This window comes from Daucus carota, chromosome 9 (assembly GCF_001625215.2).
Source record: "Daucus carota subsp. sativus chromosome 9, DH1 v3.0, whole genome shotgun sequence".
Taxonomy (NCBI): Eukaryota; Viridiplantae; Streptophyta; class Magnoliopsida; order Apiales; family Apiaceae; genus Daucus; species Daucus carota.
In genome coordinates, this window is record NC_030389.2 from 5,828,774 (window position 1) to 5,851,860 (window position 23,087).

The 23,087-nt window shown below is 32.1% G+C and overlaps 2 protein-coding genes and 1 non-coding gene across 5 annotated transcripts; 1 reads left to right on the plus strand and 2 right to left on the minus strand.

Annotated features, from left to right (window-relative positions):
- Positions 1–4,030: 4,030 nt before the first annotated feature.
- On the minus strand, positions 4,031–7,301 carry LOC108201143 (amino acid permease 6). Its single transcript, XM_017369444.2, has 7 exons — positions 7,217–7,301; positions 6,876–7,100; positions 6,629–6,722; positions 5,353–5,546; positions 5,092–5,219; positions 4,753–4,980; positions 4,031–4,530 (listed from the first exon to the last, which is right to left on the minus strand). The coding sequence occupies exons 1-7, from the start codon at positions 7,299–7,301 to the stop codon at positions 4,135–4,137; spliced, it is 1,350 nt and encodes a 449-aa protein (XP_017224933.1). The 3' UTR covers positions 4,031–4,134.
- Positions 7,302–11,692: 4,391 nt separating this feature from the next.
- On the minus strand, positions 11,693–21,534 carry LOC108202212 (amino acid permease 6). Of its 3 annotated transcripts, XM_017370607.2 has the most exons (12): positions 21,220–21,534; positions 19,738–19,935; positions 18,491–18,598; positions 17,907–18,055; positions 16,292–16,427; positions 14,642–15,505; positions 14,207–14,434; positions 13,608–13,701; positions 13,031–13,227; positions 12,774–12,919; positions 12,456–12,683; positions 11,693–12,245 (listed from the first exon to the last, which is right to left on the minus strand). In XM_017370607.2, the coding sequence occupies exons 6-12, from the start codon at positions 14,823–14,825 to the stop codon at positions 11,829–11,831; spliced, it is 1,494 nt and encodes a 497-aa protein (XP_017226096.1). In that variant the 5' UTR covers positions 14,826–15,505; positions 16,292–16,427; positions 17,907–18,055; positions 18,491–18,598; positions 19,738–19,935; positions 21,220–21,534; the 3' UTR covers positions 11,693–11,828. The 3 variants fall into 3 exon arrangements, with proteins under 3 accessions (XP_017226096.1, XP_017226097.1, XP_063940257.1); XM_017370608.2 differs by having other exon boundaries at positions 14,642–16,427; positions 19,738–19,808; XM_064084187.1 differs by having other exon boundaries at positions 14,642–16,427.
- TRNAT-AGU (transfer RNA threonine (anticodon AGU)) lies at positions 18,119–18,192 on the plus strand. Its single transcript has one exon. It is a non-coding gene; the product is annotated as a tRNA-Thr (tRNA).
- Positions 21,535–23,087: the final 1,553 nt, after the last annotated feature.

The window sequence follows — 23,087 nt, forward strand, 5'->3', positions numbered from 1 at the left end:
CCTGTCTTGGTATTTCAAATCCTCTAGCTTTCAAAATTGTTGAAACAGATGCCTCTGAAATTGGATTTGGAGGAATCCTCAAGCAAAAATTAACTCCTACTTCTCGTGAACAAATTGTTTGTTTTCACTCAGGTGCTTGGAATATTACTCAGAAAAGTTATTCAACTATTAAAAAAGAGATTTTAAGTTTAGTTTTATGTATTAATAAATTCCAAAATGATATTTTAAATCAAAAATTCTTAGTAAGAATAGACTGTAAGTCAGCAAAATATATTTTAGAAAAAGATGTTGAAAATATAGCTTCTAAACAAATTTTTGCTCGATGGCAAGCTTTATTGAGTATTTTTGATTTTGATATTGAGTATATTAAAGGAAGTGAAAATTCTATCCCTGATTTCCTAACCAGAGAGTTTTTACAAACAGGAGAGTCAAAATGAGTGTTAGAGGTGGCAGTAATTCAAGAGGGAGAGGAAAATCTTCTCCAGTTAGTTATGCTAGTTCTATCAGAGGAGCGATTGTTCCCCATCCAGTAAACCCAGTCCAAGCTGTGGACATAGTAAACAGATATCAGATTTTGGGCCAAGTCCCTAGGCCTTTTAATTCAGTCTTAGCTAGTAAACCTCCAGCTTTTGACCCTTTTGGGCCTTCAAATGCTGCTAGTAAAATACCCCAAAAACCCATATTTAGTCAATATAGTTCTACTTCAGACTATATTGTTAATTTTGAAGTAAACTTATTTTTTGTGGAACATTTCATGGAACCAAAAAATAATCCAGTAAAACTTGCTGCCCAGTTCTTTCCTAAGGGTTGGCATTTTATTCCATTTGCTCCATATAAGTCATTATCCTATTATAAAGACATTTTAATTCAAACTGATTCCATAGTAATCAAGCCCATTTTAGACAGAAAAGATGATACCAAAGTTTTGTATCATTCTCTGTATATTAAACAGATTATTTCTCAATCAGAATTTTGTGATCATCCTTCAGATCTTCATTTAATAGAAAATAACCATTTCTGTTATTATGACTACATTGAAGCATGGAGTAAAGTATTCTTATACCAGAATCAGACTTTTAGTCATTCCTGGTTTATCCAATTTGACCATAAATTCAAAAGTCAGATTCCTCTATGGTTTACCCTTTGGTGGTCTAGATTTGGCCCTTCAGATGCCATTATTCCAGATCAACTTAAAGCCCAAATAACCCATTTTAGTAAACAAAAAGTAAACCCTAAATCTGAAGGTATCCCAATATTGCTTCAATTTTGTAGCAAATATAAAATCCCTTGGATTTTAAAATGGCAATATAACCTGAAGACTCCAGTTCAGTCAACAATTGTTTCCACAATGCAGTCGGAAGCAATAATCAGTCAACATAGTCAGATTAGTCATGTCTCCAGAACATTTTTCATTAAATGGTGGGATAAGTTTGATGTAAATCGGATTGTTGGTCAAGTTCAGAAGGAATTCCCTCCAATTCAAATCAGTAAAACTATCTCCAAAGAAAAGGAACATTGTAGTAGTCCTTCTGGTCCTTCAACATCTTTGGATTTTGATTCAGTCAGTAAATTATCTAATGATGAATTGAAATCCTTGATTCAAGTAATTAATGCGAGAGTAAGCAATATTGAAGAAGATGCCTCCGACAAAGAAGAGACAAGCTCCAGTCAAAATTCAATAAACAATAATGATCCATATAACAGCGAGTTATTTCAAGATTCACAAGATCCTTTTGCTATATGATAATGCGGAAGAAGACAAACAGTGAAAAGGCAATTCTACTATTCATGAACAGTAAAAGTGATTTTTTTCACTATTCATTTCACCCGAATTTTACTTTTGTAATTTTACTTTTGTAAAAGTAATTTTCTATTTACTTTGTAATAATTCAATTCTGGACGCTTGTGTCCATAGTGATCTAGTTTTGATTATTTAAAGAGATCTGAACTTCAGAAGAAGGCAGATTGAAATTGAGGTTGAGAGTTTTCATACTTTCATACTGTAAACACATCTTTGCTGAAGCGTCTGAAGCGTCTGAAGAAAGAAACCAATACTGAGTTACATTTGTATTTTGTTTGAACAATACAATTGTAATAGTGAGAACCCAGTCAAGCAAGACATGCTCTGCTGATCTTGTAAGTAACTTCCATATATATATTGAAAAATATTTTTAGTAAAAATAAATCTTGTTAGTTATATCCGCCTTCATGGCTGGTTTTTGTTAGTTATATCCACCTATTTGGCTGGTTTCACCAACCTACGGATGGTTTAAGTTTAAGATATGATATTTATATTTTGCTTATTCTGTTTATAAATCTATTTAGTTTATCTTATGCTCCCAGATTTAGTATTATTTACAATTTTTATTTTATACAACTATATTGAAGTAATTGATTTAATTAATAATGATTCTTTTGAACCTTTTGATGATTCGTTCCAGTAATCTCTGATAATTCATCACATCATCTGCTTCCGCCTATCTTTGGTATATATATATATATATATATATATATATATATATATATATATATATATATATATATATATATATATATATATATATCGACCCCAAAGATGAGGTCGAAAATGACATTTGAAAACTGAAACTTGAAATCAGGATTTGTAGTTGCATATATGGTTGCATATGCAACCACCGTATTTTTGAAATATATTTTCAAAAAAGTAGTATTTTTGAAAATATTTTAAAGATTTGAAAATAAGATTGGAGAAGGTAGTATTTTTGAAAAAAGAGATTGAAAAAACAATATACAAAATAATTCCCCTAAATAAAATATGGTGAATTTCAAATTAATTTCTAGAACGTTTTTAAATAACGAACATCATGTTTTAGTTGTCGATAAAATTACCAAAACGAAATTGAGCTCTACACTCACATAACCACACCGACTAAACTTCAACTATACCGACTAATATATTTCATATCTATCACAACATATTTACTACATTATTATATAAACTCTTTTTGGATACGTATTCCGGCACTCAAATAATAAAACATTTTAAATAATAATAATTTACATAAACTAAATTAAAATAATAATTTTATCTAACTTGGTAACTTAGCAAGTGATTGTAACATTTGAGAGTATGTTGCACCAAAGTCCATAACATATAATATATATCAATTTGCTCATAGGATTCTTTGTTAACCCATCCAAAACTTCATTCTAAGATTGAATTGTATACCTGCATTTACACCTTACGTAGGTTTGTAAAAGTTATACACTGCAATCTTTTCCTTTTCTTCTCTTGTGACATCCACCTCATTCATCACTTAAACGTCAAAATTAATTTGATTTAATGGAGTGTAATAATTTATGAAAATAATGTTCCAAGAGAGATAAAAAATTTGTACATGCATAGCATTTGGGAGTGAAATAAGTGAGCTGTTTGATAATTACCCCTTTCACTTTGTGATTTGGCTTGATAAAAATTAATATTATTCTCTTTTACATGTAACTATGAGCAGCGACACAACCAACATGGGACAGTGGTGTACTTGCCCTCACTGACCTTCATAATATACATATATATATCTGCTACACTTTTAATAGTGAAGGTACAAGTTCGAATCCAACTTGTGGGCAACAAAGTTGTTTTGTCGACAGAATTTTTTTTTCCCCGTAGGCTAAAATCCTAGCTCTGTCCCTGACTATCAGCAACTCTTTTCTGTAACCATCAATCAAACTCTTTAACCATATGGAAATTTTCAAGTAAAGAAAGAACTACTGCGTCATTGGAAAGCATGCATAACCTCACAAAATGATGACATTTGGATGTTGGAGTATAGATTTCGTTTCACCTTCATGTTCTGATACTGAAGAAAAAACTGATTTGATCATTTAAGTTTGTGCACTCGACTGATATTGCTGGTTTCAATTTTTCAGAAAAATTATGCAAACTATGGACAGCATATCTATTTGAAGATCGGAAATAATAAAACATGACACAACAAGAGTACAGAAATCCCGAAAAAAATACCTCATTCACAAACCAAAGGTTGAATTCTTCGTATCAGGTACCTTCAACAACATCATAGAAGCAATTAGATCCTATGAAAGGATAAGAAAGAATTGTGCTAAAATGAACTCAAGAATAGTGATGCTAGTGCCTCAATCTCTGAACCTAGACTTAACAAGGCCATGAACGGAACCAATAGCAGCTAGCAAAGACACGATCAAGCAAAATAAGTTCAACATCTGCAGGCAATTCCAGACTCTTGAAAATCTGGCAATTTTCCACTGTGCAATGTACATCTCTATTGGAAAATACACCGTCATTGGCCAAAATGTTATGGCGCCAAGAAGGCCCAAAAATTCACTGAAGAATGGGAATATCATCGCCAGGATGGTGGTAACAATCACATATATTGTCCTCCAGACTAGGCGAAAGAAATTAAAGTCATAGCAGCCATCAACGACTGAGTATTCCCTCGTGATAAATTTATTTTCTGGCCACTTGTGGGAGCTCCAGCTTTCCACAAACGCGTATATTGGCTGACAAGCTACCTGAGCATGAACGATGTATTGGTACGATACAAATTTAGAAAAATATCTTACATTTAATAATCAAAAAAACTGAAAATTTATTTTGCATTGTGTTGATTAGGTATGTGTTTTGATAGTGCAGGTGAAAAATCTAGCCTAATTTGTGCAAGTTATCAAATCAAAGTAGCATATCAGATACAAACATCTTCAAAGTACTTTGGCGAAGAAAAGGATCTTAAGTACCTGATAGCCCCCGAAGAGATGAACCGTAAGGCATATATTAGCAAGATCCACAATCCATAATGGCTTGAAAGAACTGAATCCTGCTAACATATTTCCTGGTACAGCATTTCCAAATGTAGCATATCCGATCAAACTAAAAAGCAAATAGAACTTAGTAGTTGCTGTGATTGCCACTGAAATAGCTTTTTTCATGACTTTCTTCTCCTGTGGACTCGATTTAATTGTGTCCTGTATTAAAATTGCAGAGAGATATACAGAAAATAAATGTAAAAAGGTTTACTTCCAATTGATTTGTTCTGTGTGCAGATGTTTTGAATATATAAAAGGAGCAAGACTTACTTGAATGTTTATCAGATTAGTAGAGAAAGAAAATGCAAAAGCGAGATCTCCTATGGCTGAAAGTGTTTTCCATAAGTTATCTTCTCCACCGGGTACTCCTGTCAGAGTATTCTCAAAATGTCCATGTCCTTCACACGCGCGTGCACAAATTATTTCTTTCAATCACGACGAGAGATAGAATTCTTTAAAATGATAGGTGACTATTTTTTTTTTGTTGCTAAGAATGAAGGTTTTCTCATTTAAGTGGATTAAGTTTAATACCTTGAAATATTTTTGTCAGAGACAGGGCAATGCTGATAAAAGCGTAAGCAAAAGACATGACAGCGGCAATTTTGGAGAGCAAGGCGAGCTTGCGGAAGTTTGGTATCTGGCTTAAAATGATTTGCACCATCCCATAGAGTATCATGAGCCGGTTTAATGCAGGGCATGGCTTCTTCCCACCGCATTTGATAGCCCTGACATGTATTTAACATTTTTGCAAGTGTCAGGTAATTTTTGTCAGTGTCAGGTACCGAGGCACATTACTGTAATCAGTTGTACTCAAGGCTGTAATTCGAGAAGCAGGCTCGAGCTCGAATTCATTTATCACTACTCTTTTCGGTTAGACTCATTTACAAACTCGAGTTCGAACACAATCTCCTGAATTAGTGCATGCTTGGCAAATACTTCTTTTGCCGACTTCTAGGTTATAAGATAGATTTGGTTTATTTGTACATAGGTATAAAGAAGTTATGAGTCAACGTTGGACGATGTGGAACAAATAAGTGATATTTTAGATTTTTTTCCCATGATTATGATATTTGTATTATTATTTGTTAAAATAGTGATAAAGGGCCATCACCTCTTTTTTTTAGTGATTTTTTTTATAAATTTGACTTTATTTTTTTTATCATTATATTAATAAATTTTGTATCTAATAAGTTGTAAATTTCAAAAAAATATCCAAACATAAAAAATAAAAATTATTTTTCACTTGTAAGAATAAATATTTCTATTAATCTAACCAAACGGGCAGGTGCAAGCTCACTCGAGCTCGAATCATTGAGATGATTTCAACATTAAGTTCATTATATAAGTGTAATTTTAAACAAACTGCTAGATCATATCGTTAAAATCATGCTCACTTAGCTAAACAAAGCTACTCCACTCAACTCATGAATTAAACGAGGCAAGTTCGATCAGCATCGCTTGCTCGTGTATCCTTAATCGAGCTGATCGACTCGTGAAAAAGAAAACTCAAGCTCGAACATGTTTACCAGAAAACTCGACTCGAATTTCAGCCCTAGTTGTACTTTATCTTTTTTATTTTTGGTCTATTCATCAGAGTTCTTGTTTGCATTGTACTTATCATCGGAGGAGATGTATTAACTAATTATTTCCACATCCAGGAGTATAACACAAATGCACAACAAAATTATTCAAATAATTTAGACATACAGTGTGGCAAATCAACAGATATTAGATGCTACTGCAGATACAGAACAAAGATAATGTGTTCTCTATAATGTCGGAACGATTGTACAAGTATAATGCTTACCGAATGCTGGTAGATGCTACAAAAGTGTATCCGACTGATAGTCCGAAAATAAAACTATACTGAAAAATTCCACAAAGCTTCATCTGAAGTCCTCCTGTATTCATACAGATCCAGACAACGTTTCACAAGATTATTACTCAACCATTTTGTCGAAAGGCAACAGATATATGGACTAATGGCCTATTTCAATGAACAAAGAATTAAAAGTAAATAAATCCTAGAAAAGAAAATTTGAAAGTCACATTACCTAGTCTGGACTTGACAGCATCCATGTAAGAGTAGCTTCTCTTGCCGGATTGGCATCGATAGCAATTCGCCAGAAGATGAGAAGTAAACAGAGTTATGATCGAAAAGCTGAGTAGAGAAATGGAGCCAGCAATCCATCCCAACTGAGCCACTGCCCATGTCAATGACAACACTCCTGACCCAAGTAATGTTGTTATTATATGTGCCACTGTTGTCACCAGTGTCCCTAAAAAAGTTAATTCACTTCAGACCACAGACACAGATAAAAGTAGTCGTACAAAGTGCACAAGACTCGTCCCATATATGTAATGTCTTACACGTCGTGTATATGTTATATCTTACCGGTTCTCTTTGGACGACCATCCTCATCGAAAATTTCTTCATTATAAATTTCATCATATGCACTTCCTCTTTCTGGACAACTCATATCTCTACCAGAAAAATGAACACATGGAATGCTAATGGATTTATATGTACTGTTTTGACTAAATAAAACAGATAACATAGAATTTTTTTTGTTATAATTGAGAGCGGTCCAGATATTATTAAATATCTAGATTTTATTCATAAAATAGTATCACGATATAACTTTTTCCCTTTTATGTTAATTAAGAGAAAGTATTATAATCTACTTTACTATTTCGTGTTCAACATGTTAGAAGATTTGGCAAACTATTAAGCATCTCGTATTCCATTTCCGCAGAGCTAAAATGAGTGAGATATTCATCGGAATCATTTCCACTGAATAATCGTGTTTAGCTACGAAAACCGGAACCTTTGACGGGTAAATTCTGAATGCCGACTACCAGAGAAATCGATAAATTGAATGCTTACACACTAATATGCGGACCACATTGATGCCAGATAAATCAAATGTTTGATTACTATTGCAATGTTGCCTTGAAGATATGTGTGATTCTTCCGAAAATTAAATTTCCAACCTCGAAATCTTCATACACGCCTGTGGAATGAAGAAATTCATTATGTTAATATACTATAAGTTAGAATTTGGCTTAATAGCGTTTTAACTCTCACCGGGGTGTTTACGGAGAAGCTGTTGTAGTTGACGATGAATCAAATAATGAACCATGCTTTCTCTGAAATTTCATGACTATATCCAAGTTTTGTAACTGAGCTTATCATTGAACCAAAAATTAGTATACCTACAAAACGAACCCAGTATTAACACAAATAGAAGATAGTGGACTAACAATGCAGACAAGAAAATCAGTCAAATACACACCTCTATATATTGAATGAGGTGTCAATGGGAACGAAAAGCACACCAATGGTTCTGACATCATTTTTCCAGAAATATTTGAGCATTCATATGATCTAGTTGATTTTTAAAATGATAAGTTCAACTACAAAATTGGGACATGGTCATAAAATCTACAGAAGAAGAATGTTTCATTATTAAATTCATAGTCAACTACAACAAATTCACACTCAAATCCTGGTTGTGCAACATTCGTGTTAGACAACCTTGATTTCAGTTTTATGTTAGCAACTTGCATATTAGCTACAAATATTTTTGATCATAATAAGATAACTTTTATCCATCACCAACAATATTCAAACATTCAAATACTATTTTCAAGACCTTTTAATCCTTAAAATTTGGGAGTGTAACGATTAGCCCTCAATATTTTAACTCCGCTGATTTAACTCTTAAAGTAACCCTCTTACTGAGATAAATGATTATGAACTGTGAAGTTTGTCTCTCCGTCATTTTATATTTTTGACTCCATCCGTTATGAGGGTTAATCAAAATATAATAAATACTTGAAAAATTAAATTGGCCGTAAGGCTTGTATCAGATATGGCACGGTGGTGAATATCGTAAGAGCTCATCTTTCACGACATAAAATTGTTCATGTTTTGGGGTCATTTGTTGATCCAATATCGGTTGATATAACTGATAATTCGGAACATTGGGCTACAGATGCTGCTGCTTATGTGAAGGTCAATTGTGATGCTACTATGTTCACAACTGATGTAGGTTGGATTGTTCGAGATTTGATTGTAATACTTTTTAGTTTAAAGAATTTAAATATTTTATTTGTTAAGCAATCTGAAAACAAAGCGGTTATATGTTTAACTCGTTTTTTGTTTCTTAATCAGGTTGTAATTGACAGTTCGAGGGTTTGTCTCGGCTGGGTTTCAGTTATCTATTAAATTCTTCACTTTTCGTCAAAAAAAAAAAAAAATGGCCGAATTAAAATATTAAGACGGTATTAGTTTAAATCCCGAATATCGGGGATTAAAAAGGAATGCTCAGTTGTTTTGTAGTTTAGGTACTTTGAATTAGAAAGTTTGAATGGAGTAATAAAATCGGTAAGTCTTAGTAGACTACAGAATTTATATTACCGACATTTTAAATTTTGGTATTTAGCTTAAAAATTATTTAATATAATATTAAGAACAAAAAAAATACATTTTAGAATAGATTATGTATACTTTTTAATGATATAATATTGGGCTTTTTATATTCATAACCACGTTTTCAATCTTATTTTCAAAAATACTACCTTCTCCAATCTTATTTTCAAAAATACTACCTTCTCTAAAATATTTTCAAAAATACCGTGGTTGCATATGCAACTACAAATCCTGATTTCAAGTTTCAGTTTTCAAATGTCATTTTCGACCTCATCTTTGGAGTCGAAAGATGAGGTCGAAAATATCGACTCCAAAGATGAGGTCGAAAATGACATTTGAAAACTAAAATTTGAAATCAAGATTTGTAGTTGCATATATGGTTGCATATGAGGTTGTATTCAGTTGATTCTATTTTAATCTAATGGCCCCGCCAGAGGCACCTATACATCAGTTGCAACTTACAGTTTTCCGTTGCACATGAGGTTGCATGCAACCTCATATGCAACTAAATGCAACTGAAAACTGTAAGTTGCAACTGATGTATGGGTGCCCTTGGCGGGGTCATTAGATTGCAATAGAATCAACTGAATGCAACCTCATATACAACTAAATGCAACCTCATATGTAACTGAAAACTGTAAGTTGCAACTAATGTATGGGTGCCCTTAGCGGGGCCATTAGATTGCAATAGAATCAACTGAATGCAACCTCATATGCAACTGAATGCAACCTCATATGCAACTAAATGCAACTGAAAACTGTAAGTTGCAACGGAGGTATGGTGTGCCCCTGGCGGGGCCATTAGATTGCAATAGAATCAACTGAATGCAACCTCATATGCAACTAAATGCAACCATATATGCAAATATATATATATATATATATATATATATATATATATATGTATATATATATATATATATATATAGGCCAACATTCCAGAGAGGGATTTCTTATATGGAGTTACATAGTGCGCCACTATAAACCATCAATTTTATTATAAATTCTGTTATAGAATACATATAAAACGTGATTCTAATATAGAGTATTATAGAATATATATATTTTAAGTAATTTAACACTTAAAATTTGATTAAAAAAAGTATATTTTCGAAACTGATTCTACAACAGAATAATTCTGGATGATTATTATTCTGTTATAGAATCATGTTGAGATATTACATAATTTTAGATAATCTTTGGAATAAAAAAATTGTATAACTTCATTTTCGGTTTAATAATCAAAATTTGCAATTATATTTCATAAAAATATAATAGAATATATATTATGTATATATTTATATTGGTGTGCTACGTAACTCGATATAAGAGGGTATGTTATGGAGTGCTATATATATATATATATATATATATATATATATATATATATATATATAATAGAATATATATTATGTATATATTTATATTGGTGTGCTACGTAACTCGATATAAGAGGGTATGCTATGAAGTGCTACCCTATATATATATATATATATATATATATGGATTCCATAGATGAGGTCGAAAATGACATTTGAAAACTGGAACTTGAAATCAGTAATTCAGTTGCATATGTGGTTGCATATGCAACCACCGTATTTTTGGAAAATATTTTCAAAAAGATAGTATTTTTGAAAATATTTTAGAGAAAGTTGTACTTTTGAAAATAAGATTGGAGAATATAGTATTTATGAAAATAAGATTGAAAAAACAGTATACAAGATAATTCCCCTATAATATTTTAATAATTTTTAGCTATATACTCCCTCCATCCCAAATTAGATGAGCTTGTTGACTTCGGGCACGCACTTTAAAGTTCATTGACCGCATAGCTACATTACTCATTTTTAAAATTTTATTTTAGCAAATAAAAATTTAAATATGAAATTTTCATTTACAAAAGAAAAAATAAAAAAATAAATTTAAGAACTAGTCGGTCAATGCACCTTAAGTTACATGCCCAAAATCAACTAGCTCATCTAATTTGGGATGGAGGGAGTAATATACATAAATTACTCTCAAAGTTGCATCAATTAATCACAAAGTACACTAAAAGTGAGCTAATTTAAAATTGACCAAATACTGAAATACTCCCTCCATCCCAAATTAGATGAGCTCATTGACTTCGGGCACGCACTTTAAAGTCCATTGACCGCATAGCTACATTACTTTTTTTTGAAATTTTATTTTTACAAATAAAAATTTAAGTATGAAATTTTCATTTACAAAAGAAAAATTTTAAAAATAAATTTCAAAACTATACGGTCAATGCACCTTAAATTACGTGCCCAAAATCAACTAGCTCATCTAATTTGGGATGAAGGTAGTAATAAACTAGAGCTCGCCGTTTACTTGCGCTGGTGCTAATTTTCGACCAAATGAAACCAAAATGATTGTTTACATGAAATTACGAAATAAAGAGTGAGAAATCTAAGATGTACTGCATAATTGATCTTGTTCTATTCAAATAGCAAGTCTATTCAAATCCCAGAAAGTTTGATACTTCTTAACATTTACCTTAATCAACATGATACAGATAACTAAATCCTAGAAAAGAAAAGAAGAAATTAAATTAAGGTACATGACGCAAGAGACTCGATGTCTGAACAGCCTTGACAAGGCCACGAACAGAGCCTGCAGCAGCAAGAAGAGACACTATCACGCAAAACAGGCTCAAAATTTGCAGGCCATACCACTTTCTTGAGAATCTGACAATTTTTCTCTGTGCAATGTACATCTCTATCGGAAAATACACTGTTAGTGGCCAGAATGTTATGGCGCCAAGAAGGCCGACAAAATGATTAAAGAACGGGAATAACATCGCCAGGATGGTTGCAAGAACTACGTATAGTGTCCTCCAAACTAGGCGAAAGAAATTAAAGCTGTAGCAGCCATCAGTGATAGAGTATTCCCTCGTAATAAACTCATTGTTAGGCCATTTTTTGAAGCTCCAACTTTCCACGAACGCATATATTGGCTGACTAGCCGCCTGTGTATGAAGTATGTATTGTGTGAAATAAAACTTCCAATATGTATATAATCTCAGATTATCAAAAAACAAAACAAAATTCTGTATTGCATGAAGTATGTACGGGCTCTGATAACATGAATAGAATACTTTGCATAGTTTTTCTACTAATAATTAAATTTAAGTGAAACCAGTAGAGATATTTTAACAATTCATCCATATCATAAGTACCTGATAAGCGCCAAAGAGATGAACAGCGAGACTTATATTAGCAAGATCCACAATCCATAAAGGCTTAAAGGAACCGAATCCAGCTAACAAATTTCCTGGTGCACTACTTCCAAATGCAGCATATCCAATCAAACCACAGAGCATGTAGAACACAGTAATTGCCAAGGTTGCAAGTGATATAGCATTTTTCATGACTTTCTTCTCCTTTGGACTCGATTTTATTGTGTCCTGTAATTACAGGGTGGAGAAAAAAGAAAAACAAATTATTTCAACATATTTGGTGTGTGTCTTCATCATTAAAATGTGTGGATGACTTGCCTGGATATTAGTAAGAATAGAAGCGAATGAATATGCAAAAGCAACGTCTCCCAAGCTGGAAAGAATGTTCCATACTTTATCTTCTCTTGTTAGACCATTCCACCCCACGGGTACTCCTGTCACGCTTCTCTCAGGAGTTGCATTTCCTTTAGATGTGCACGGCAATATATTCATCAAATCATAATTAGAGATTTATATTGTTAAAACAGAAATTGTTATTACAACTGTACAGGGGACAACTACATAAGTTTGAATACCTTGAACTATTTTGGCCAAGGAGAGGCCAATCCCGATAAAAGAGCAAGCAAAAGACATGGAAGCAGAAATTATAGAGAGAAAATAGAGCTCATTGAAGTTTGGTATTTGGCTTAAAACAATTTGCACCAGTCCATAGATTAGCATAAACCAATTGTTTGATGTGTGACACTCTGGCTTAGCACCGCACTTGATCGCCCTGACATGAAATCAGTACTTTACTATAATGTCATACACATTTCTATATATATAAATGCACAATCACTGCGGTGCCAGGAAAATTCCTTCAACAAACATATATGAAAGATGAAGCAACAATTCATATGTATGTTATAACCACTTTAGATGAGAGGTCAGCACTGAGATATTTGAGGCTTAGTCATATTTGGCTCAGGATACGTGTCTATATATAAATGATTTACAAATGTTGGGACTCTTTAGGAGGCTGGCACAAGACTTGTCTGCCTATAGCCAGAGTCACCCCTGTTTGGATGGCAGTGCATTGTTTTCACCTTTTACTGGCATTTTTATGATGAATTGTAAATAATTCAAGAAGCCAGATTGATATTTAATGCTTACATAATGCTGGTAGATGTAACGAAAGTGTATCCAACTGATACTCCAAAAAGAAGGCTATACTGAGCTATTCCACAGAGCTGAACTTGAAGTCCTCCTGCATTAATACAGATCACAAAGCCTTTCGTTAGATAATTATTTAACCATTTGGATTCTTTCAACTAACTGTACAATATTATTCCAACTTCAGCATTACAGAAAGAACAAGGACAAAAATTATTAACCAAACGACTATGTATACTAAGGAAACAGATAAAAATAACCCGAATAAGGGCATCTACCCAAATGACAAACAAATTTGCATGTTTCATCCATCTTATGAACAAAACATGTGGTTTAAATAAGCACTTCAGTCATATAATATAAATGTGTTGTCAGTGCATAAGAATAGTTGCTTCTGAACTCTAGGTGTATTTAGTTACAAAATGATATGTACTGTAAGCATGTGCCTATTCATATGAATTATCTAACTCTTTTTTTTCTTAATTTCATTGTATTTCTTTTTTCTGTACTTCAACTTTCAACTATTACATTAACTCTTTTCCTCAATGAAACTCCAAAACAACAATGAACTGGACAAAAAAAATACACATGCATATTACCTAAAGTAGACTTAACAGCGTCCATGTAACTGTAGTTTCTCTTTCCAGTTTGAGGACATCGATAGCAATCAGCAAGAAGATGAGAAGTATACAAAGTTATGAGTGAGAAGATGATTAGGGAACAAGTTCCAGCAATCCAGCCCAACTGAGCTACCGCCCATGCCAACGATAACACTCCTGACCCCATAACCGGTGTTATCATATGCGCCATTGTGGTCACCAATGTACCTACATAGTTCAATTAAAATCAGAAAACCTTGATCATCTACACTCATCAAATAAAATCTTAGATAAGACAAAGAAGGTCCAAGAAACATCTATATACACAAATTATAATAATTAGACTGTTTTCAGAGTTTGGATTCACAACATATTAACACAAAACAGACATTAATTCAACATGTGAAGCACAAGCTTCCCCATATATATATTTACCTGTCCTTTTTGGACGGCCATCCTCATCAAAATCTTCATCATCATAAATTTCAGTGTAAGCACCACCATCATAAATTTCAGTGCAAGCACCTTCTTCTACCGGAAAAGTCATATCTCTCTCTCCAAAAAATGATATAGGAACCTTATGGATGAGTTGTGTATATATACTGATTGTTGGTCCCATTAGGCAGAAATGGTAGAAGTTTTATTCGTTTAACGGTAATCTAGAATATACATACATTTATCATTCCAAATATGCACTGCATACTAATTTGTCACTGAGTATCAGAATTTATAGAAATGGTAGAAGTTTAGTAGAGTAACGGTAAACTAATGTATACTTTTTGGTATCTTTACTCCACAAATCTGATGGTAAAGAACATAATCAGGAAAATTTACAACAGCAATCAACGATACCTTTCTCATTAGCCTATATCTATACTCGCCATGATGTCATCCAGAAGTCATATACTTTCACTTATCTTCCAAGAAATAATTTGTTACTGAGTATCAGAATTTACAAAAACGCCTGAAGTTTTAATAGGTTATTGTGAAATAACGTATACTCTTTGGTATATTTATTCTCCAAATCTGACGTTACTCAGGATAACTTATGAAGCAAACCTTTCTCATTAACACAGTTCTGTACCTGCCATGATATCATCCACGAGTCATATGCTTTCCTTATCTTCGAAAAAAATTAGTAAGAAAGCAGTTAAACAATATGAATAAATAAACTTTACATTTGATCTTTGCATCTTGCCTTCTCTCGTTGGTCAGATTCATCTAGGTTCCCCGAGTAAAAAAAGCACAACTGGGCAGAGTCGGCAGACTAAAAACACGCTATTTGTTCTCATTCCCAATCTTTAAAACATTAAAGTTAATTGAAAAACAAAACTAATTATAGGCATACGATTTTATATTTAAAACGTCATAAAGTGCAACTGGTGACATCCAATGCGGAACTAAAAGAAGACATAAGGCTTTTAAATCTAGTTTCTAAATATATTGAACTGTAGTTGTTATGGTACAAAGATGTCCATTCTAAGCAATTTTTTGAACTTGCAGCTAATATTCCTCCCCTGAGAATCGTCTTCTTGACAAATAGCAGATTGGACAGATATAGTTCGGTACACAAACACATACACATTGCATGTTGCAAGAAACTTTAAGATGCCTTGACATGGTGTCAATTTCATGTATTCATGTTAAAGCACAGATAATCGTACTCAAAATAAGTCATGTCAATTTAAAGTTTTTTATTTTTTGTTTTTCTTTATAACCCTGGTCTACAGCAAATATAAGCAGAAGATTTTCTCCTAGACAAAACTGTTAAGGTTTAAATGTAGAAGTACTAGTTTATTGAAAGAAGGTAGATGCACCTAAGCCAAAATGTGGCGAAGTAGGGAGTTCAACAAAGTTAAACTATTTAAAAATGGTTTGACATGTAGTTGCATTAATGTAGACGTAGCTAACCATAGCATTCAAGAAACATATCAAATAATTAAATATATGAGAGACTGTTACCATTAATGATTTAACATTGCCAAGTAGAGGCTCAAATTTTGAAGTTTTAAAAGCAACGTTTATGGGCAATGAAGAATAAAATAGCAAACAACATGACTCTTACACTGCAGCATAAATGGATACGATGAATATTACTCTGAAGAAACAGAAAATAAAGAAAATCTAGGCCTTCAGACATTGAATAAACATTCAACAGTAACCGGTCATGCGTCTTGTGTCTTTGTATGTCATTGTTATTTTACCCATCATGCTTCTTTTTCTGCAATAAACAGATATCAAGTATTTAGATTTGGGAATGAATTTAATGTTGAAAACTATGTACATCTGTTTATGGAAGAAGATTATATAAACTGATAATGTATCCGGTCTAACACTGGAAGACCCAACACATCCAGATTTAATGTCATTCCAGATAAGTACAAAGTGAAGGTGAGATTAATTTGATTCATTGTGGGACTTTTGATCAACCGGCTATCAATGCATTACCAGAAGCGAAATTTAAACACCTTCACAACAAGCTCAGAATGCATAATAAGAGTGTCAAGGAGGAAAGCTGAAATTGTGATTTTCATATTAAGATAAATGTAAAATTATTCTTGTTGGAAAGAGAATACATAGAAGATACTTGTATATATATATATATATATATATATATATATGGTAAATATATATTTGGAATAAGAGAAGTATGAAATTTTTTGATTACATATCCTAGATGCAATACATGACCTTTACATAGTACAATGTATGAACTTCAAATATCAAAAGAGATCTACAGAGTAGTACAGACTTTAAATATTACTGTGTTTGCAGTATACAAGTAGTCTTATACATGATCTTTTACGATTAAGATCAATGTATAGCATTCAGCTATACCTAATGTCATTAGATCCAATAATTTCAAGAGCAGCTGAAGCATTAATTAAATCTCAATAGGGAACAACAAAAGACCATTTTCTCATATATTCAAAGTTTTTTCAGCATGTTCATTAACCAAGAGTCACTTCTGAGTTGAATTTTCTAAGGGTTACTTTAAAGTGTATGCAGACACATATTTTCTTGTTATGCTTCAATCAAACTAAAAGAGAACTTCAGAAAGAAAGTATCAGTAGAAGGTAGCTAGGTATTTTAACGTTTAATGATCAAAGCAGTAGCGGAAACTATTCTTTGAAGTTAAATTTCTTTGACAAAGTAAGGACGGGTCATCTTAACCTTTTCGAAGTGCTTCTTTAAGTGATCAGATTCAGCATCATGATAACCTCTTTTATCCCCTCTTTTCTCCTTATCTTATCATTGATCTTAAGGTGATGCTTGTGTTACCTATTCTCTTTATCCTTAATTTTTTTACCCTTCTATTTTTCTTCTCGTCTTTGGTCTCACTTTTCACTTTTCAATCCAATTGCAACCCTTCCCATTTCCTAATTTCGCGTCTCCAACCACATTTAGTAGGTGATGCCTGTCTGAAACGTACAAACTACAAAGGCATAAAATTTTGTGAGGTAACTTGAAGTGGTTTATAAAATCCAAAGCCCTTTTTTGTTCTCTTGGCCTAATTTTCCACAATATCAAACTGAAACAACTTTGCAAAATGGTAACATATGTAGGAGAAAATGCTTAAAATCTGCACGGATTTTTAACCTTTCCTAATCATAACAATCCTAGTGAGTCATTACAAGGTTTAGAACCACATGTATAACTGACAAAAGTAATAATGTGGAGATTAGTATAGAACCTGTACCAATTAACAAAGTTCCCTGCTTTCGAAAGTAACGTAACACAAGTCAAAAAAGAATGTCCTGTCTCTTCTCATCCTTTATCTTTAATGCATGCCTTCCACATTTCTCCCAAAACCTTCACAACACTTGCTATATTGATGAAGTAATATTCCTATAAAAAAAGTTTGTCATGTGACAACAGTGACATGTATTTGAAAGACAAAGTTTCTGTGTGGCTTTCATAGCTCAGTTGGTTAGAGCACCCGTTTAGTAAGCGGGAGGTCTTGAGTTCAACTCTCAATGAAAGCATTTTCAGTTTTCATCTTCATTTTATTAGCATAAAAAAGACAGAGATATTCATTTTATTAGCATAAAAAGCACAAAGATAGAGTACATGGCTGGGGGAACAAAGATATCCTCATATTCAAGCATTTTTCATTTTCATCTTAATTTAATTAGCACAAGAAGACAAAGATAAGGAACATGGTAGCCTCATATTCAGTGAGCACACATCTACTAGCATATCTTTAAAAAAGGAAATAATACCATTGTGGTCCTCAAATTCTGGTGAAAAGTACACATTAGCCCTTGAGGTACAAAATCATACCTCTTCGCCCTTGAAGTTTGTCACATATACATCCTGGACTTGGTCACCCCTGATTATATTGTTTTCTACAAGCAATTTTTGTTGAATGACTCAATGCAGCATATGTTTCTGTAAAATTATAATGTATCAGGACTGTTGTAGTGCATTAATTGTCCAATCAGGGCATGGAAACTAGGAACTAGATGTTAATTACAATCAATATCAGAATATTGTGTGCAACAGACACACAAGTGAATCCTCTCAGAAAACTGACAGTCATAAGTAGAAGCAAGTGGATAGCTCAGCGACGAAAGAATGGATTTTATTGATACAAACATTCAAATGCTTAGTATAAGTTAAACACGCATTTGAGTGCATTGTTACATGTCAGGAAAAGAAATTTGTAAAAATAAGAGTGAAATATTAGTCATTGGTTGTTCCATTTTCCTTATCTATGTTCCTTCATAATAAAGAAAATGAATAATCATTTGCAATGGTTAATCATATTTTTATACAGTGCCCCTTTGACCCATTAAATATGTACTCTTTTTTAAATGAAAATAAGTACTCATTTCTGTCAAATAAGGAATGTTAAACCCTTTCTAAATACTTAATTATAATTTATAAGTATAAGTATGTAAGTGTGATTATTTTTTTTTTCAAAAACAAGTCCTAATTTATGCAAAAAAGGGAAGACAAACACCACCATTATTGATTTTTTATATAAAAATTACGACTAATTCCACAAACCATTATACAACAAATTGTCTCAGAAAGCACTACATTCCTAAAGTTAAAATTGAAACTCGGGGGGACAAGAAGCCAACAACCAAAATACCGAGGCTGGTGTGTTCTAAAATGATCAGTTGATCACTAAAGCAACACAGATCTACTCAACCAATACTGCCATACAGGAGCCTTACCAGCTACCAAACAGAAAGGTTGAGGTTACAATGATGATTAACTTTAGTATAAACAAAATAGTAAAACAATATTCTCATATTCTTATATGCATTTATTTAAAATAGGAAAAATAAGTTCGAAATAATAAAATTATTAATATAATAATAAACCCACATTTGATATCAAATGGAAATATAAATATTATTGAAGAACAAAAAAACATATAAATAAGAGGGAAACTAAAAAGTTATTACAATATAAACAAATAATACATGTTCTGTACATGATATAAGCTATAAAAAAATATAAAAGGGTCAAAATATGTGAGTGACAAACTTTAGAGGCACAGAGGTATGATTCTATACCTTGAGAGCTAATATGTATGAGGGCCAAATTTGGAGGGTCAAAATGGTAGATAGCCTTGAAGAAACTTCATCTGTGGAAAAAAAAAAAGTAGCTTAAACAAAGTATAGTCTTACCTCTTCCAACCCTCTTGCGCCCATAATCTATCAGTTGATGTACAATACAAGGACAGAGCATTATCACCTTAAACTGTGGGGCCTCTGGCCACAAGGAAGCAAAGATTTAGTAACTATTTAAGACCCAAAACTTGTTTAACTTCAGAATTACATGCCCCTTGGATGAAATAAAGGTAAATTACCACAGGGAAATACAATCTCCAGCAAGTATATGATATTTGATGAATATTCAACTTTGTTTAATAATTTGTATCCAGTCTCAGACAAGATTTCTAAGTATTATTTGTAGCTACATGCCTACATCGGCATATCGAAAAACTGATTCAAAACAATTCGACTACCAAGGCCCTCTTTATCTTTGCAAATTACTACAGTTTTCGCTTTTTAAAGACAATATCATATAAAAGTGTTCATACAAACCACATTGACAATAGAATCTCCACCCTCCTAGAGTGTTGCAAGTTATATAACAATCTTTCTTTAACATAATCTTGCAAGATAGATTATAAGCTCCACAGAATTTAAAAGGTCTACAATCATATGTAACAAAATGTAGTTGCTTTTTGAGTCGAATTTGATAGTAAACAAACATTAGACCACAAAGCCAGTTGCCTTTTTAAGTCGAATTGACAATTAGCAGACACTAGACCACAAAGCCATATCGTTATCAACCATTCAATCTTACACTACATTCACAACAAGTAATTGCAACAATAAAAATCTATGAACCCGAACTTAAAGCATAATAAAAAAAAAATAGTACATATCACATGATGGGTCCTCGTCCCCAACACATGTATACCGAGGAGGCCTTATCCAACATACAGTTTTATAGCCATTGAATAATGTATTCAACGGCCAGGATTATAACAACATTTTTTCACAATCACGTCCAATGCTTTTTTCCATTGAACAGGTAAAATACTCATTTCAGTCGTCCAGCGGAAAAAACCGCTCAACAGTCAAATACTCATTTCTGCCCTCCAGCTAAAAAGACCATGGGTGTGAAAGAATTTTGTTATAATCCTAGCCCGATAAAATTATATGTTGGATAAGGCCTCCCCAACAAACGGGACCAGGATCCTTTGATAACATAAACCTCGAAGCAGAAACCGAAGAGGTAACTCAAGTCTTGGCTTCATTTTGATAATATCCGTGGTACAATTGCATAAATTGCTAGTCAAAAAACATGGATCAGACAGTGTAAATAACAACATTTTGATTAATACTGAAGCAACATAGAATTTAGCATAGTGGATCATATAAGCAAGAAATAAAATCATATTAGATATTAACCATGCATTACAAAAACGAATATAGAGGTACTTCGAAGTTTGAAGTAAGTAAAACGATAGAAGAAATTTTTACCGTTAATATTTCTGATTTGAACGGGAACTTTAAACCCTAAATTTCAAATTGAACTAATACCGTTTTAGTATTTACGAACAATGAAGAAAACAACATTGCAGGCGGAGTTTGCTTAGACCGGTACAGTCAACTCTGTGAAGCAAGTGTTCGGTTCTAGTTATAAACCATCATTTTAAGTCGCATATAAAATATAGTTTCATAATTTATTTTTAAATTTTTTTATAAAAGTTTAAACATTAAACTTTAATTTATACAAAAAATTAGTTTAAAATAATTTATCAAATTATATTTTATGATAAGATTAAAATATGTGCAAATCCGGTTCCTAACAATTGAGGGAGATGAAGGTAGTAACGTATTTACAATAATCAGACTCGATTCGGATAAGCCGGTTTTTGTACAAAGACCTTAATTTTCTTTTAAGAGTGTACACACATCCTTTCTTTATTTCTCTTTTCATATTTTTATATGTAATATAATTTTTTATTAAAAATAAATATATTTTCGATACGGTCAAAAAACTCAAATACATATATACATACATATATATATATGTATGTATGTATACTCCCTCCGTCCCAATCAATTCTATACAGTTTCTTTTTTGGGACGTCCCATCATTTCTATACATTCTCAAAATAGCAACTTTTTATAATATAAAACACTACTTCACCCATTGCATTCTCCCACTATCTCCATTCTATAATAATAAAAACACTATTACACCCACTACTTTCCTCCACTACCTCAAATCTATTATTAAAAAATACGTGGGTCCCACCACTTTACCCACTTTCCATCTAACTTTACTCATTTCTTACACTTTTTCTTAGTCTCCGTGTCCAATCCCAATGTATATAATTCATTGGGACGGAGGGAGTAAAAGATAACTGATATGTGTATCCATAATATAGACTTAATTTATATTTTCATACTTTGTATGCCTCGATTAATCTAATCCAAAAAATTTTATTATTAATTTCTAATAAACAATCTATAGTGGCTTATAAATTGTGCAAAATACATCGGTGTTGTTTAGGCTTATAAATTGTGCAAAAATACACTTGTGTTGTTTATTATATATGTGTGTATAGTATATTATATAGGGGAGGGTTCTGGTGCAAACTTACAAACTTTTTTTGTTCAACACATATATAACTTGAGTTCAACATTTTTTTAAGATATTTTGTTGAACATCGATTAAAATTGTGTTGCGGAAGTATAACTAGTTTTTCAATATAAGAACTAAGTTCAACTTATTATATAACTGATATTTATCTTTCGAGACCCTACCCAAACCCCAGAGATATAGTTTAAGCATCTCTATAAATATATTCAACACAATGATAATTGATGTTTAACACCTAATGTTGAACCCCAGTTACGAATGTGTTGAATGCACGATTTATCTGTGCGTTATTTTTAGAATTGTGATGTTTTTTCAATAATTTTCAACATGTATACTTTTTATAACTAAGGATTAACAGGTTGGGAGAATAAAGAAAATTCAAAAAAAAAGTTTGTAAGTTTGTAACTTAAAAAAAAAATTATTTGATCCTATCCCATATTATATTATATATATATATATATATATATATATATATATATATAATATGATAATATTATATATGTGTGTGTGTGTGCATTATACCTCGATCAAATGAAAAGTTATGATTTCTAGTATTGATGATAATATATTCAGATTTTGAGAAATTTATTTACTATTTATTTTAATTTTACAATTATTTTGTTTAATTTATATCAAATAAATAATAAACAAATTTCATAAAATCTGAATATATTATCATGAATATTAGAATTATAGCTTGAAAGCCTTTTATAACAATTTTTTACGAAACACAACCCAA